Source organism: Anopheles gambiae, chromosome 3 (genome assembly GCF_943734735.2).
Source record: "Anopheles gambiae chromosome 3, idAnoGambNW_F1_1, whole genome shotgun sequence".
In the NCBI taxonomy this organism is placed as follows: domain Eukaryota; kingdom Metazoa; phylum Arthropoda; class Insecta; order Diptera; family Culicidae; genus Anopheles; species Anopheles gambiae.
The window spans coordinates 42,345,446-42,362,859 of record NC_064602.1 but is presented as its reverse complement, the minus strand read 5'-3'; the positions used below and the strand labels follow the sequence as shown (position 1 = coordinate 42,362,859).

General features: G+C 40.9%; 2 protein-coding genes across 2 annotated transcripts in view; both read left to right on the top strand.

Moving 5' to 3' along the window:
* Positions 1–6,688, top strand: part of LOC1279181 (DENN domain-containing protein 1A) — a 120,234-nt gene extending 113,546 nt beyond the window's left edge. Inside the window, exon 10 of the mRNA XM_061660778.1 lies at positions 6,550–6,688. Within this exon, the coding sequence (XP_061516762.1) occupies positions 6,550–6,582 (33 nt within the window). The 3' untranslated portion in view covers positions 6,583–6,688. The remainder of the gene's footprint in view (positions 1–6,549) is intronic.
* A 36-nt stretch (positions 6,689–6,724) lies between these two features.
* Positions 6,725–16,898, top strand: LOC1279176 (calcitonin gene-related peptide type 1 receptor). The gene is given in 10 exon segments (XM_061660779.1): positions 6,725–6,859; positions 7,426–7,536; positions 7,651–7,757; positions 7,883–7,974; positions 9,751–9,877; positions 9,986–10,212; positions 10,835–11,008; positions 13,170–13,293; positions 13,394–13,516; positions 15,355–16,898. Coding segments are annotated over 10 exon segments (1,659 nt in total). The 5' UTR covers positions 6,725–6,756; the 3' UTR covers positions 15,826–16,898.
* The last annotated feature ends 516 nt before the right edge of the window (positions 16,899–17,414 follow it).

Below are 17,414 nucleotides of genomic sequence, written 5' to 3'. Positions count from 1 at the left end.
TAATTTTCTATCTATCCTAATCATTCACGCATGAAGTTTCCAGAAATGTTACGATAGCAGATTAATGCTTCTCTGAAACCATTGTTACCCACGTGTTGCTTTAAGCGCAATACAGTTACAAGGAATAACAATAAAAAAACACAGAACCAGTTTATAGATAACTTTCATCCGGCTCGAATAATAATGAGCTCAGAAACCAATGCAAATGTCCCGGCATGCAATCAAAGTGGAATAATTCCATAGAACTGTGGTGCGGACAACAGCAATGCTTCACCCGACGTTCAACAGACTGGACGGAGTCTGATTGCATAGTTAGGCACGTGAAGACGATGATGATAATGAATATCGTTTCAATGGTTGATTGCAGAATTGTTATGGGAGGCAGAATTTAAATTACGATGAATTTCTGCTGACGTTGAACGACCATGTTGATAAAGCGTTGCGGTGGACAGGGCAGCTTGGTTCAGGGGTGATCACGCACATGCGACAATAACAAGAAGAGATAATAGCGAGCACAAAGGAAGATGAGATATTTCGCTCCGTGGTATGATGCTTTTGGGGCAAGTATAAAGCACAACATCAGTTGAAGCAAAACGAAGGTTGCTCTTATGATTTTTCGGTAGCCGTCATTATGTGTTCGTCTCAAAAACACTGACCGAACGTATTTATGCGACCTTCCTACACGCACACAAATACACATTGCTGGAATTGTGTCAAAGGTTAAGGCAAAGGATAAGTGGCCGTGATTGGAAAACATCATCGCTGCTGTATAAATCATACACTTGCTTCTTTCGCATCAATCCACACACTCTCGGTTTGTTATATTCACACTCTCGGTTTGTTACGCTTCGTTACATCCCCCCCAACACGGGCAGCTGAAAGAGCCGCCGACCTTCTAAAGCAAGCGCTTGCATACACACCCTCACATAGGCTCCTGAGTTTTCCATTCCCAGTCAAGGAGGCAAGGTCGTGCGGCGAATGAATTATTGATGTTAATCACAGACCCAGCTGCCAACAGGCTGTTAGATTTATGAAATTTCAATTGCCCTTTCGGTTTCGGTTGTACGGTCGCTCAAGAAACCGTATCGGCTACAGCAAGCCCCTGTGAAGCGAAAAAGGGAAAGCAGAAGAAAGCAAACCGCCCACGGCTTGCACAGCAGCAGCAAAGCCAAAAGATTGCTTCCACTTCCTCGCTTCTATTTGTTCTTCCATTAGCGTAATTGAGTTAGTATTGACCTTCTAAATTGTCTGCTACGGCTGCCGGTTTAGCTTGCACGTGCTTAAGCGAAAGCAAGCGAACCCCTCGACGACCCCACCAAAGCCCAGATGATCAAATGACAGATCATACAACGGAATGGAGAGGCAGGAAAAAAAATGTAGGAAGTAAACGAAAAACTGTTGACTTGTGCCAGTTCCGGTCAGCTGACAGTGTCACCCACGGGCCTTCCCTATGCCGCCTGTACAGCGTTATCCGAACGCACACACCGAACGAAATCGAAACGTTGATAGATTAGATTCTATAAACGTTGCAGAACAGCCAAGCATAATGATGTACCGCAAACGAAAGACCAAAGCAGAAGGACAAAAATGTGCCTTAATTTAGCATTTTTGTAATTCTTTTCCTCCGTGCTGTCTTTCCATCGCCCGAGGCAGAAAAGCGTTATGTTCACCCGACTCTTTAAGCCGGACTTGGTGCTTAAACGGAATCTGATTGGCAAGGAAGCGAAAGTTTCGAGACAAACTTTTTAATTACAGTTTATAATCACCATTTTCTGTCTTAACCTGTCCGGTGTCCTTTTTTATCTGCAACGTGTAGGTCCTGACTCCGGTTATGGTTTTGATGGAGGTTAAAAACCGATAAATTGACACCGGAATCGGTGAGATGGAAATGATGAGAAGATTGTAATGGAGTGTTTTTTGCAGGTCTGTGGGTTCAAATTTTAAAGTTTAAAGTTCAAATTGCCACATTCACTGACGTTTTATTAAGTAATGGAAATCTAAAATTCTTTAAAATATTGTTCATAATAATTGCGATGGTTAAAAAACTTAAAACTTACTGAAGATTTTCTATTTAATTCATTTTCCGTTTTCGCTTCCGGAGCGATAACGCGAGCATGGATCGGTACCTTTGAACAATCAAATAACGATGTATTATCAACATGCCGGAAGCTCATAAAATGAGGATTCCGCCTTCGTGGTGTTTCATTTTCGAATCAATGCCACAGCATCTTGAAGACTGATGCTACACGCCCGGGATATCTTATTTCCGGCACACTAGCCCATTTGCTCACACTTTCAACCGGCGTGAAAAAGCAACCACAAACCAATCCTCGGAAACTCGAGACGTCATCCCCGCTGGCTCCAAACGATATAATCATAAAGCAACTGCCGGTGGTTGAGCTACTGAGTTGAGCTTCCGGCCCTAGCACAAATTGTGCGGTGTGGGTTTAGTGTTGCCATTTACTTCCGATTTCCAAGCCAACATCATCATCATTGCCATCGTCGTCGTAGACTCGTACATTCAAACTGGTGGGTGTTTCCACGCAAGGATTCGAAATGTGCATTTCCTTTCAATATGACACAGTTGTGCACAGTCGATTGAAATGAACATTCCTTTGTGGATGTGTGTGTGTCTGTGCGCGTTGGAACCCTCACCAACGGGTGTGCGTGGAAGTCTGCCACGACACGGAAATAGATCCACCGTCGTGCGAGTGAACAATTGGCAGGATTGCCTGCAGACCCCGGCAACTGGGAGCGTTTATCGAGTATGTTCACTGTTCTATCGACTGTCGGCTGAAGTATTTGCACACTTCAATCAGATCTACATTCTTGAAGTGAGCAGCCAGGGAATGTGACAATTTCCGCATCGAAAAGGGGACTTGTTGCTGAAACGGGAGGCGAACAGAGGGGAAAGCTGTCCTAGGAATTGGCAATTGGAAACAATTTTCCCAAGCCAGTGGTTGGAATGGTGCTGCAGCTGATCCTGCAGCTAGCTTGTGTGATGCGAATGTAGCAAGTAAAATGATAGCCACTCGTAAGACACAAAGCAAAGATAAAAGGGAATTGATTTCAATCACTATTGCAATCGTACGTTAACTGTAATGATCGTTTTAAGCAAAGAGTATTTGTGTACAGAGCACAGTCTTTTTCATTGTTGCGCATTCAATTAAATACCAATTTGGATACAATGTGTAGCAATATTAAACGAAGATGTTCCTGTTGATCTGAGGAACAAATATTTTGTTCCTTTCTGTATCTGTACCTGTTTACGCACCAAAGAATGTGATTTATCGAAAATGGGATGTCGTTTTTATCACATCTGTTGAAGCAATAGTGAATGAATGCCAATGATTGGATGACTTTCATCAAAACGTTTTCCGTTCGTCATGAAGCTAATCTTTGTATTTGCCGAAGTCCCCGAAGAAGTGTGCTATTCTTTCTTTGACTTCCTATCTAGTTTTGTACAATTTTTTGCTTCCTGGAAGTTAAATACTGACGAATTGTTTCCTTTGCGCCAAGTATAACATATCCGCAGTATAGATACGCAGCAACACTGCTAACAACCTTCTGTGGAACTTGCTAAAGGAACATGCTGAAATTCATCCTTCAAATGAAGGCATCCAATATTGGGGCCCTTCACGATTCTAGTCAGTTTTTTTATGGAGTTTGACAGTTGGCCACACATAAAACAATCCTGCAATTTTCAGTCTAGATTATTCTAGCCTCAAAGCTAGAATTAGATTCGAGTACCTGCTCGAAAAATGGCAAAACAAAGTGATATTTACATTAATCCCAAGGTACATTAAAGAGATCAGGTGATGGAATATAGAATCACAGAGTATGTTGTCCAGGTGGTTCCATTGCATATTTTTTTATAGCCAATTTTGAATATCACTTTTTGACAGGATGGGTGAAAACTTTTGTTCAAACAAGCTTTCTGGAGGCTTGCAGAATACACAAAACACTCTTAAAATCTTCATTCAGAAACAGAAGCGATAAAAATCAGCCTTCTAAATTCAAACACCTTGGGATAAGCCTACCTGTATATTATACCGACTTAGATAGCTGCTCAAAAACTGCTATACAATGCAAACAGCTGACAGGCTGAAATTTCAGCCTAGTTTGAGTTCGTAGAAAGGAAAGCACCCCATTGGCAGAATGTCATCATTGTAATATATATATTTATATATATTAATTTAATTTTTAATTTTATTATTATTTTAATCACTATCCCCACAAGTAAACAAAAACTCTAGCAAGATTTTTTGGTGGTTATTTTCTATCTAGGTCAGCAGTCTGCAAAATTTGCGACCGAAAGATTAAAATTCTACAACATTGGTTCGTTGAGTTTCACGTACCGAGCTAAATTATTAAACCAATTGTTCGTATATTTATGAACTGATTAGAATCATCATCTCAATGCGGAACGCGAGCCGTACTGTTCCGATCGCTGACCTAGGTAATTTAAGTTACTGACCTCCTATTGCAATTGTGTCAAGATCGTACTATCTCTCACAACTCTCATCGTATAAAGCTTTCCGATGTTTTAACGATAAGAACAGTACCCTCTATGCCTTATCATCCATTGCACTAAGCTATTTTAGTTTATCTGTGCTGCTATTTTGATGCATCACTTTTCATTATTTATTGTCTAGAAGGTGACTGTGAAGTCTAAAAATAGAATGCGTGTCTCTAATATGTCACTCGAGCCACTAATAGGATTTAATGTAATGCAAATATTTTGTCCGCTATCACACGGCTGCTAACGAATCTAAACTTACCATCTTTTTGCATACACCATCATAAAATAGTTGGCTACTGGTAATAGACAACAGTGGCGGATCCAAAACTGAGAAAGGTTGTAGCAACGTGGAAAATTCTCCCAAAAACAATCGTGTGTGATTTATGTATCTTGATTTACTCATTCGCATTTTTGTTATTTTAATATTTTCACCTAAGCTATAAACGATTTAATGTTTACAAAATTCCTTAGTGTTGTGCAAGTGATTGTTTAAATAGAAAAGTATTCATTCAAGTTCGAATGTCTATTTGATTGTAAGACAGGAATGCAGGACAAAATTTAAGCACTTTTTACCGAATCAAATATGCTTTAGTAAAAACGACTGTAGTGGTGGTGCTGGTGAAAGGACGATCGACCATCTGAAAAAATATCTGTTCAAATTTAAAAAGATGTTAAGACTTTATGCTGATTTGTGTGTGGATAATTTGATGCACAAATCGTTTCCAAGTTGGCGAACAACCTGTTACAGGTTTAATCCGCTGTTCTGCACCATGTTGGGATGCCATTTTACACGTCAATACGGGTCAAACGATAGCTTTCCGAAGGTAAGAAGATTGGTTTGTTAATTGTTGCTTAAAACCTTTGCATTTTAGATTGGGACTCAGGACTAAAATTCAATCACCAGCATACAAAACAAATCGCCAAAAGAAGAAAACACTCAAACCTGTCAAAGCGCAGAGAGAATCACTAATTTGAACAAACCAGTTAAAACAGAGTAGCTGTGTGGAGACAACTCAACAACTGGCTGATAAAGTTGTTTAGAATTTTTTCTTATTTATTTTATTTTTATATGCGAAGGGTGTTGGTGGCGATACATTCTATATTCTTCTTTTTGTTCTATGATACAACAACCGTTGTCAGTCAAGGCCTGTCAATATCACTAGTGGGCCTGGCTTTCAATGACCTACTGATTACATATAGCAGGATAGTAGGTCCTACGAATGGGGGCACGGTCCAATTGAGACTTGAACCCATGATGGGCATGTTCTAAAGTCGTACGAGTCGACGACTGTAGCACGATACCTGCCTATTCTATATTCTACTTCTATTATATTTCACTTTTAAGGCTACTTCTATATTCTGTTATGTTTGCTATCACTTTTCAAATCAATTATTCAATCGAATATATACTCTGTTTTACAACAAATTTTGCAATGTGTACTGCATATTTTGTCGAACACGAAAATTACTTTGACTCCTAGTACGTACTTGGACTGGTCCAATGTTAATTTTATCCTGTTCAAGTTTAATTTTGACAGCCCTATCGAGTGGCAGGTCTGCACTAAAACGGAATAAAGAAGACTTAAGCTTTAAAATGATGGGTCGTGTGATCCATAACTCGTTTTTTTCACTGAATAATTAGCAGTTTAAAATGCACTCCAAAATTATGTACACTCCAAGTACGTACGAGTTAAAGTAAATTTCGTACTCCACAAAATATGCAGCATACATTGTCAAATAACTTTTAATACCCTGTAAGACTTTGTTTTGAATTAATATTTTCTTAAAACCGAGTACACTATTACAAGGAGGAAATACTTAACAAAAAAGAATGTTTTTAATATTAGGATTTTTTAAACGTTTTAAAAATTAAGTAAACAAACATCAAAGAATGACTGAATGTATTAATGCTTTAATTTTGTTCCATTACCTGTCACAGTTTGATTGTCCTACTCGAAATTTAACCATGCATGTCGTTAACAAAGATCTAATTTTCTTTCAATCCTTTTTTCTGCTTCCAATTACAGGCAGACCGCCCCATACACACCTCTGCGGCATAATATGCGCTCACTTAAGCCAAACACCGGTACAAACCAACCCGCAGTACGCTGCAAGTGACAAACCCCCGGTCCATCCCACTCACCGCGCTAAACGTTGAGCCACACATACGCTTCCCAGCGAAGCTTTCAAGTTCTCGCGTCAAAACCACATCCTCCCCGCAACCACGCAACAGCATGGCCCTCAGTACGACGACCGATGCATCGGTGGATGAGATCGCACAAAAACGGCTCGAGTGTCTGGAAACGCTGAATGAAACCGTCGACACGACGATATCGGGTAAGTGCGTGTGGTTGAAGCCACCATCAGTATATGTGAGTGTGTGTGAGCGAGTGAGTAACTAGCTATAGTGTGCTATTCCACTTCCTGCGTGGTGAAGTAGCAGAAAGGAAACACTCACCACCGGGTGCAAAGCATCGCGCAAACAAAAACGCCAAAGAACTGTGGTGAAAATCCAATTAAAAGTTTATCTGATTAATGATGGAGCAGTTTGCCATTTTGCTCGAAGAGAAAGCGACGAAGAATAAGAAACGTAAACGCGCTGCGAAACGTGTAAGAAAATTCAGTCTATAAATGCCCCAAAAGGATGCAGGATGGGGATGGGTGGAAAAGGACGAAAGCGATGTAATGCAATGGAGAGTGCATAATGATTGGATTTACAGTTAATTAGAAGGTTGAATCATTATTTGTTGCGCAATCGATCGATGACACGAGATTGGTTTGGTCTGCCCGCCCGCAAGACAAGACGGCGGAAATTCACGTCTTACTGGATGGACGAGGGCAAATTGTTCTTCACCCTGACATCTCTATTTTCTTCTCTTTCCACTCGGTTTAAAAAACACAAGGACTCTTCTGCCCCGGGACATGGGATGGGTGGTTATGTTGGCCGGACACTGCTGCAGGTACCTCGGCATACGCCCTCTGTCCCGCCTTCATATCAGGTTTCGATCCAACGAGTAAGTGCAAACAACCAACTCCTTTTCGATCGATTTTCCACTTCCACGTTTTCCACCGTTTCCACACTAAACGTGTGTCCTTTTCGTTTCTTCTTCCGTTCCGTTCGTTTGCAGGGTTTGCGCACAAAGTGTGCAGTGAGAATGGGGAATGGTTCCGGCATCCGGAGACGAACAGGAGCTGGTCCAACTACACAACCTGCATCAACCTGGACGACTTCGAGGTAGGTGAATGGCATTAGTGATCACCGGTTGTTTTTTATCGTGTTGCACCTCTTCTCACACCTCTATTTTACGTTCTCTCACTCTCTTACTCTTTCTCTCTCCCTCTCTCTTGCCCTACCCACAGTGGCGGAAACAGGTGAACCTAATATACGAAACCGGATACGCCATCTCGCTGATAGCCATACTGCTATCGCTCGCTATTTTAAGCTACTTTAGGTAAGCACCCGTTTCAGCGCTCGACGGCGGGGTTAATGAATTTCGTTTATGCTCATTAGGGTTAAGTTACGATGCGACCGTCGCAAAAAGGGATGGGCTTAGGCAGTTGGTACACGATTGAGTTTCAGCGTGGTTTAAATAAAAATGGTAGCGGATGGACACGGGCATCTAGCGGTTTAATGAGCGTTAATTATCCTTTTTAATTGGACAAGGAAGATTCTGAACGCGAAGGATGGTGAGACCGTGGGCAGTAGCTTTCGAAGGGCTACATTCGCTGCATTGTGTTTAAGTAAATAAAAAAACTCTAATCAATTAAAGTATTCGATTGAATGAGACGTAAGACACGACAAAATTATTGTTTGTTATGTCTTTCAGTCTCAGTTTTAACGAACGTATTTATGGAACACAATATTGGAACGATATCCTATCTGCTATCTTGTCAATGGCGAATGGGAATTTGTGTAGCAAATTTCCATTCGTTTTTCTTTCATATGCTCTGCTTACAGGGTTTCGAGTCATATAATGGAATAGTTTAATCGGTTGAGAGAATGTTTCAAACCGGTAGTGGAATTGTGCAATCATTCTATGGAGGTTTGCAATCATTTAATGGAGTGTTGCAACCGAATTGTGGAATTTTGCAAGCATACTGTAGAGCTGTCATCAGACTGTGAGAGCCGGTGTAAAAAGCTTCGAATTGATATCGATGATGTTTTCTAAAAGCATCATTTTGAATGGTTTTCATAGGGCTGTCAGATGTACACATTATAAACTGAATGAATCCTGCCGTGGAGTCTTGATTAAACATGGTAAATAATAGTGACAGGCGGGTCGGCCCGAACCTACCGGGTCGGAGCCATCCGTCGACCCGAACTCGCTGCACCCGCGGGTCGGATTTGATTCCGACTCCGACCTAGCGCACCCGCTGCACCCACGGGTCGGAATCGATTCCGACTGGCTCGCACCCGACTCCGGGTCGGGTCGTGAAATGAGTCGTATGACCCAACACTAGTAAATAAGTAAAATTAATGAAAATGTTTTGGGGTATTTACAGAGGCACCCACAGTCTGACAACCGCTCCACAGTATGCTCGCTAAATTCCAAAAAATCTATTAATACTCGAAAAAACATCCCAAAATATCATATTTAAAATATTAATGAAACCTGTGCCAAAAAACTCTCAAGAGCTTCTTAGGTTTTATGTTCTATACATTGTAATCTGCACCATTGCCTATTAATTCGCAAAAAAAACTATGTGCAACCGAGCGCGACCACGAAAGTTATGGTATATTACTTGTTTCACAGTCAAAAATACTAAAAATACATGATTTTTGAAAATACAACCTCGATGATATTAAAACATTAAAAGCAGCAACACCATAAATCGCAAGAACAATAATAGCAATCAAAAAATCATTTAAACGTCTCTGCTAGCGTTAATCCAAATATTCCGCTTAATAATGTCAGCGAGCCTTATCCCGTGTTTATTACATTTTATATTAACCAGAGGGTCAGGTGCTGCCACAGGTGGTCACATTTAATCCATTCCCCTATCTTAGATAACGATTAATGTCTTTACGCAGCTTTTAGGTACGGTATTACAACACTACCACACTTCCGGAAGAAAATGCAACTCCCCACAGCCCATGCCCATGCCACCCGTCTTGCGAATGAAAAAGCGAAATTCAATAACAACTATCCCTCACCGTCGTGCTGCTATTTTATTATGTGTCCCTTTTACGAACATCTTTATCCTTTTCGCCCTTCACCACTTTCCAGATCGTTAAAATGCGCACGAATAACGCTACACATGAACCTGTTCGTATCCTTTGCCTGCAACAACTCCCTCTGGCTGCTGTGGTACCGGCTGGTGTTGACCGATCTCGATCTCCTGAAGGAAAGCGGTGTAAGGCTCTGGTCAAACGGCTGACCCACCCGTTGCGAGACACACCGACGGTCCCAGTTCACTCACATTAACAATCCACCCCACAATTCCGCTTTTCAACCATTGCAGGCTGGCTGCATCACGCTGCATCTGGTGTTGCACTACTTTCTCCTGACCAACTACTCCTGGATGCTGTGCGAAGGATTCTACCTTCACACCGTGCTGGTGTCGGCGTTCGTGTCGGAGAAGAAGCTGCTCAAATGGTTGCTGGCGCTCGGGTGGGGTTCGCCCGCCTTCTTCATCGTGCTGTACGGGTTTCTGCGTGGATATGCCAGCCCACCGAACGATACGATAGAGTAAGTGAGGGTTGAATAAATAAAAACTCATCGTGTATAATGGGATTGAATGAATGGTTGCCCTCATAAAACGTCAATCGGTTGATGCATTGGGCGTTGGCCATGGTGCGCTCAACGGTTGATGCGTTTGCTATTGATGGTCCAATTAAGTGCTGTACTTGCAGTTGCATTTGCATTTTACTTTCCTTTTCCTGCACCATGCAGATGTTGTGGAAAACCAATATAATTAATTATTTTGTAGTTTGAATTTAAATTCGTTTTATTTTTGCTTTTAAATTTTAAATAATCTACCAAGCATTCATTATTTAACTTTTCATTTTTCTCATGGTTCCTTCCCCTACTTACATTGTTTCCGGGTGCAAAGGCAAAACACAAACTGCCCGTAACAATGTAAAACCCCTGTGTGTTAGTTTTTGCGACTAAATACATACCCTTTTTCTTCCGGCCCTGCTTTACTCTGGTGCAATGAGAACTAGCGTGTGTTAGCTTTTTTAGTTTGTTTTTCTCTCCCTATAACATTCATTTATTCACTCGCACAAACAAAAACTCCTTTGAATGCCAAATCTCGGTACTGTTGGATCGTTTTACTTTACCTATGTTTTTACCACTCTTCGTTCCTCAGGTGCTGGATGAACGATAGTTCCTTCAACAAGGTGTTCGTCGGACCGGTGTGCATTTCGATGCTGCTGAATCTGGTGTTCCTGTTCAACATCATGCGGGTGTTGCTGCTGAAGCTGAAAGCTCCGGCCGGCCCTCAGGGTGCCGGTCCGTCTAGAACGATCTTGCAAGCATTCCGGTAAGTACGTGAGGGGAGCTAGGTGGTATTCGCACCAACGAGCTTTGGCTGTATTTTGGGGGTAGATTATTCATTCTCCTTTTTCGAGACTGTGGTATCGCAGTCAGGGCAAAGGTGTACGAGATATGGTCGTACGAGCGTTTTGGCTGTTACCGTTTCAGTATTGAATGAGCAGAGTTTAGTTTCATTAATTCGTATCCTCTAGGCATACTTACTGTCTGATTGGGTGTGTGTGTGTGTTTGTCTTGTTATGTAAATCCTGTGCACTGGGGACACAGATTGCAATTAAAACGAGCAAGAGCAATTGGGTTTGTTAGCTAAATTAAACAGAATACGCTGAGATTGCAACAGTATGTAAACCCTGTAAAAATTCTAGGGGTTTTTAATTGCTTCAAACACAACTGTTCGTATCCGTTTTGGGTTATGAATAAACTGTCTATTTTTTCAATACATTTTATGAATAAAATCTCTAAAACTTTTATTTATCCGTTACATTAAAATAGACCTCGTATATGTTTTGGACAAATTAAAATTGACTTAATCGATAATTATGTTTACGATAGCCCGGAGTAAGTTTTAAAAAAATATTACCGGGGATCTTTATTTGCGAACTGCTAAACTAAGACTAAAGCTAACTTCTGGATTCGGTACTATCTAGCTAGGCTGGTGTTTTCGGTGCTGCCAGGTTTGCCGGTCACGTTGTCGTCCACGTTTATGATGATCATGTTGCCTCGGTCCGTCTGAACATACGACACCACATCTGGTCGGGGGAACCTGCTTCCAGTGGAGTTCCCGTTGGAACCTGACTCCGCGCGTGGAGTAACATCGATGGCTCGCTTGCGACCGTTTTCTTACTCAGCACCTGTATCATAGCGCGTAGCGCATGTGTACATAACTCTATATTTTTCAATAGAGTTTTAATTATTTAAACTGCAGTCTTTAATCAAATGATCGATCATTATGTTATTGAATTGAACAGACATGTTGCTTCGTCAAATTATAATTGTAATTGTAATTGTGATTGCCAATTGTCGCATTGCTTTATCAAATTGTAATCGAAATTGTTTCTACAAAAATTTAGTAATTACAATAAATGTAGTCCAATGTAATATGCTTGCGCTATTTAAAACAAATCTAAATCTGGGGTGCTTTCCGTTTTAAGTTGGTAGGCTGAAATTTCAGCCTGTCAGCTGTTTGCATTGTATAGCAGTTTTCAAGCAGCTATGTAAGTCGGTACAATATACAGGTGGGCTTATCCCATGGTGTATGAATTTAGAAGGCTGTTTTTTATCGCTTCTGTTTCTGAATGAAGATTTTAAGAGTGTTTTGAGTATTCGTCAAGCCTCCAGAAAGCTTGTTTGAACAAAAGTTTTCACCCATTCTGTCAAAAAGTGATATTCAAATTTCGTTATGAAAAACATGCTATGGAACCACCTGAACTACATATTCTGTGATTCTATATTCCATCACCAGATCTCTTTAATGCACCTTGGTATAAATATAAACACCACCTTGTTTTGCCATTTTTCGAGTAGGTACTCGAATCTAATTCTAGCTTTGAGGCTAGAATAATCTAGACTGAAAATTGCAGGCTAGTTTTGTGTGTGAATTTGTATGTGTTTACATGATTTCAGCCTTCAACTGTCAAACTCCATAAAAAAAAACTGACTAGAATCGTGAAGGGCCCCTCTTATGGAATCTTCTTTACAAACACTGCCTTTGAAACATGAAACCTCAGGATTGCGTTCAGCTATTACGTTCCTTTAAAAAATAAGGAATATTCAATTTCGTACTCCAAAATATGATTGAGCTATGAATGATTTGGTTTGTATATTCACGCTTATTCAGCTCTGATTTCGACGCCAATAAATTCAAATCTGTTTGAGAAAATATACTCTGCAACACAAATTCATTGACTCTATAAAGAAGTATCTCGATTGAATATAAATAATACGCGTAGTTCTATCTAAACTCAAATCACCAAACTAATTATAGAGAGAGGAATAAATTGATAAAGAGCAATAGGGAGACTGTGACATAGGGCAGAATAACAATGTCTTTCCTATAAAAAACACGAATATTTCCTATCTTTTGCTTTCCCTACGATCCTTTTTTTGTATTAAAAATAATAATTGCCCCTCCTCCATTCTCCCTCTAAAAGCGCAACCCTTCTTCTGGTGCCCCTGCTCGGCCTCCAGTACATACTGACGCCGTTTCGTCCGGGTAATGGTCACCCGTACGAGCGAACGTACGAAACGATGCTGGCGTGCACCTCCTCGTTTCAGGTGAGTTTGGCCACGGACCAAAATTGTTCGATTGTATTACATAAACTCACGGACGTGTACGGTATATGTGGGTGTGTTTATGTTTGTATGTTTCTCGCAGGGGCTCTTTGTGGCGGTACTTTTCTGCTTCCTGAACGGGGAGGTCATCGCACAAGTGAAGCGCAAGTGGCGCACCGTGTTCCTGCGTACCCGCGCCAACTCGTACACCGCGACGCAAGTGTCCGTAAGTACGTTAACGGTCCTACGTGTTTGAATGATTTTTCTTTTTTTTTTTGGTTTTCTTCCGTTTTTAGCACCAAAGGTACACACAACACGACACCCCCTCACACGAATGCCGATAGCGTTTGACACTGTTGAAATGTCTCGTATTCAAAAAGCAGTATACAAATAGAACGCTTTTATTTTGCTCATTTAGGCTTTCAACTTAATAGTTTGCCTTGTAGAAGGGACACATTAAACCTGACCTCCATTTAATTAGTGCAGAACGTCTTCACATCGCACAGCACAAAGTACCACGGTCCACACCCTGACACCGATTCGTTGGTCCTACCCGGTCCCTATCCCTGCCTCTCACGTGCCCTCGATCTGGTCTTAACGTTCCACCCACCCCAAATGGGGGGTCGTTTAAATCAAAACTTAGCTTGGCGCCAGCATTGTTTATTCTCGTGGCCACCGTGTTAGTACGGTACGGTGCAGCTCATGCATTTGCGCTACGATGTACCGGGGAGTGATAGTGCCTGGGATTAGAGGGTGATAAATAAAACAACCCGCACCCTCTTCACTCTCTCACACTCTCCGCTTTTATCACCTTATCGGCGTTAAGATTGTGGATTGAGCTAGAACGTAGAAAATGAACGATGCAGGGCGAGCATGGACTAGCAGTAGACTTCACTTTACATCCTCACCCATTCACCCCATACATGAAGCAGAACAGAGAACTCCCTTTCCCGTTTGATGTATAGTTTTTCCCCTCACAAATGTATCACACTATCTCTCTCGCTCTCTCTCTATCTCACGCTCTCTCTTTCTATTTCTCCCACGTTTCTTCTCTTTTTTCTTGTTTCGTCCTATACTTTCAGTCCTACGCTATATCTGAGACGAGTTTTTAGAAAAAAAATCAATTGAATGCAAGTATCTTTGTTTTTCATTTTTTTACTCTACTTAAGAAAAACAATTGACGTCAGTCCTTTTTCTACCTTCTTTCTCTTCACATGTGAAAATTTACCTTCTTTTGTGTTCCTCTTGTTTGCATATTTTTTGCCTTTCATTTTCGGTGAACCAAAAATTTGTAAAATCACACCAAAAAACTATTCATCAAAAACAATAGCCGTTCCGTTCCAGCCGCAAAAAACAGCTGTTGACTTGTTTTTTGTGATTTTTTTTCTTCTCTTTTGTGTTTTTGTGTAAAATCGTTTCACCTGGGACAGTGTTTGTTTTTGATATTTTTTCAAGTCTTTTTGTTCGTTTCTTTCTTTCCACTTGTGTTTGTTTCATAAATTCGTGGTTTCATTAAATTTTTCTACATTTTAAGCTGTTTTACGTTTTCCGTGCTTTTTTACGATTCCATTTTCAATTAAAACGTTCTATTATGAACTTTTTTCAAAAGACTTCATTTTTATGTTATGCATTCATTTTGTTTCCATTTACACATTCCCGTGCGTCTCTCACGTAGGACACAGTAGCCGCACCAGCATTTTTGTATTTTCACATTTACTTTGTACAATTTTTAGTCACCTTGTTCCACCATTTTTCCACCTAGTTGCTCCTTTCTCACTGCTCGTTCTATTTTCCTCCTCGCTCACCCTCTCGCACCTTTTTTCTCTCTCACAAACACACTCAACCGGTTGCCGTTGTTCTTCATCACTCCACTCTGTCTGTACCTTGTACTCTACCACTCTTCACTACTTTTCTCTCCTCCTCCCTCCCTCTCTCTCTCTCTCTCTCTCTCTCTCTCTCTCTCTCTCTTTCTCTTTCTCTCACTCTCTGCGTGTATTTTATGTCTGTACTGTCCGAAGTATAAAATAAATCCCCACATTCTAATCACAGCCGGTCACCTTGCAGTTCGTCCGTTGCGGTCCACCGGTCCCAGGTGAGGAGAAGGTTTGACTAAAGGAGTACACCGACCGTGGCCCTGCAAAATCCGCCCGCAAACCGTTTTCCTGCCGCACCCGGAAGCGTTCCTTGCTTCTGCCGACTTCCTGCATGAAGGCGTCGGATGCACCACCTACCAGCACAATGTCACGGACGGACCACCACCGTACAACGGTCTTTGATCCAACCGTCACAACCGTCACCTCGGCTACAACGACCACGGCTGCCACCGATACCGCAACTGCGACCGCTCAACCAGCTCAAAGAGTACACTTCCGACCGGAACTGGTGGCCGATGCTGGACCGGATGGTAAAGCTTCGCTCGCGGAACCAGCGGCCACAACCAACGGTCACACCCACCGACAGCCGGTGAACGGGTTTCACGCAGCAGTGGACGACCTGCCGGACGACGTTGAGCCACCGGCGGATGAAATCCTTTAAACAGGTCCGCGTTACGCTCCTTCGGCTAGCTTTAAAACGAGGTTTAAGTTGCAACGGTGAAACTAGTTTTAATAATCGAGAAGAGGAAACAATACGGCCAAACCAAAACCAAACTATCGTACGTAACTATCGTGTTTTGCGTGAAAATGACGCGTTGTGGGGGGGAGGGAAATAGAGGGTTTTATAAAATACTTTTAAAATAAACAATCGTTCCTGTCCTCTTTGACGCTATTTTACGCGTAACGTAAGAAGTCTCTGCACGTGTTTGCAGCATGTAGATATGATAATTTGATTTTACTTTAAAGCACGGTATACCCGCTTTAACGATCGCTTCCCATACCAAATCCATGGTACTGTGTTGTCAGATACAAAAGGAATATGTACTTGTGTTTTGCACGGCAAAGAAAACAGACCGATAAATAAGAATAAATGTTATTACAATGTAGTGAATGGTTTATAAAAGGTGGGAGAAACGAAAATTGAAAGAGGAAAAGCCTCTGGATTGTTCGTATATTCATGACTGTGTCATTTGCCAATGTGAAATAAACGGTTCTGTAAACAGGTGGAAGAAAATTTGTACAAGGGAAGCATTAACCTTGCAATTTCCCGCTAAGATAAAACCAAAAACAAAACCAGAGTATAGCTACACTTAAAGAAAAATACAATCCATATAAAATCACTCGAAAAAAAGCCGTCGTAATGTTAAGCCGTTCGTGGATAGGATCAACGCAACCTACGAGCCAATGTAATGAAAGAAAATTGAATGAAACAGTTTCGCAAAGCGTTCGGCTATACTGTGTGAAAGTCAGTTGCGTTATTATTAAAACTATAGAATCAAAACACAATAGTACGCAACCACACACATAACACACACCAACTCATCTAGATAAATACAAAACGAGTAGATAAATTGTAGGTTTATACAGAATGGAACGGCAAACTGTAACTCAAGTGAATGTTTCGATTTTTTTTCTTATTTTATTGCTCTAAAAACATAAACGTAATACGCGGCAAATGTGAAACGGAAACAAAATTTGTGTAGAACAAAATAAAAAATGAAATGAAACAATCTATGAAATTTTACCATAAATTCATACGCACTCGTTGTTGGTGAAGCAACAACTTCATCGTAATGGAAGGGAAAAAACGCATGAAATAAAGAAATCCAATTTGCAAGTGAAATCAATACGGTTTGATTGTACATTTGTTTGATTTTGCATGATATTGATAATACAGTTGCTATACGTACACTTTTTTTTGCTTTGCAGTTTATTGAAAATATGTGATATTAGATTCTTTGAATCAATCTCGATGATGATCAGAAGCTGTAAACTTGATCAACTATCAGCTGGACTATTAAAGTTTTTGAAAGGATTCTAATGTTCAGTCCAGTTTTATTGTTTATTCTATGTTTTAAAATATATCATTATTTCACTTGTTTTTGTACAGTCTGAAAAACAAATATGAAAGAAATTTACTTTTTGATTGTGTATCGGTTTCATGAAAACATCAACGTTGCCTGTTCACTCCTATCTCTCTCTCTCTCTCTCTTCTTCTCTCTCTCTCTTTCTTTCTCTCTCTCTCTTTCT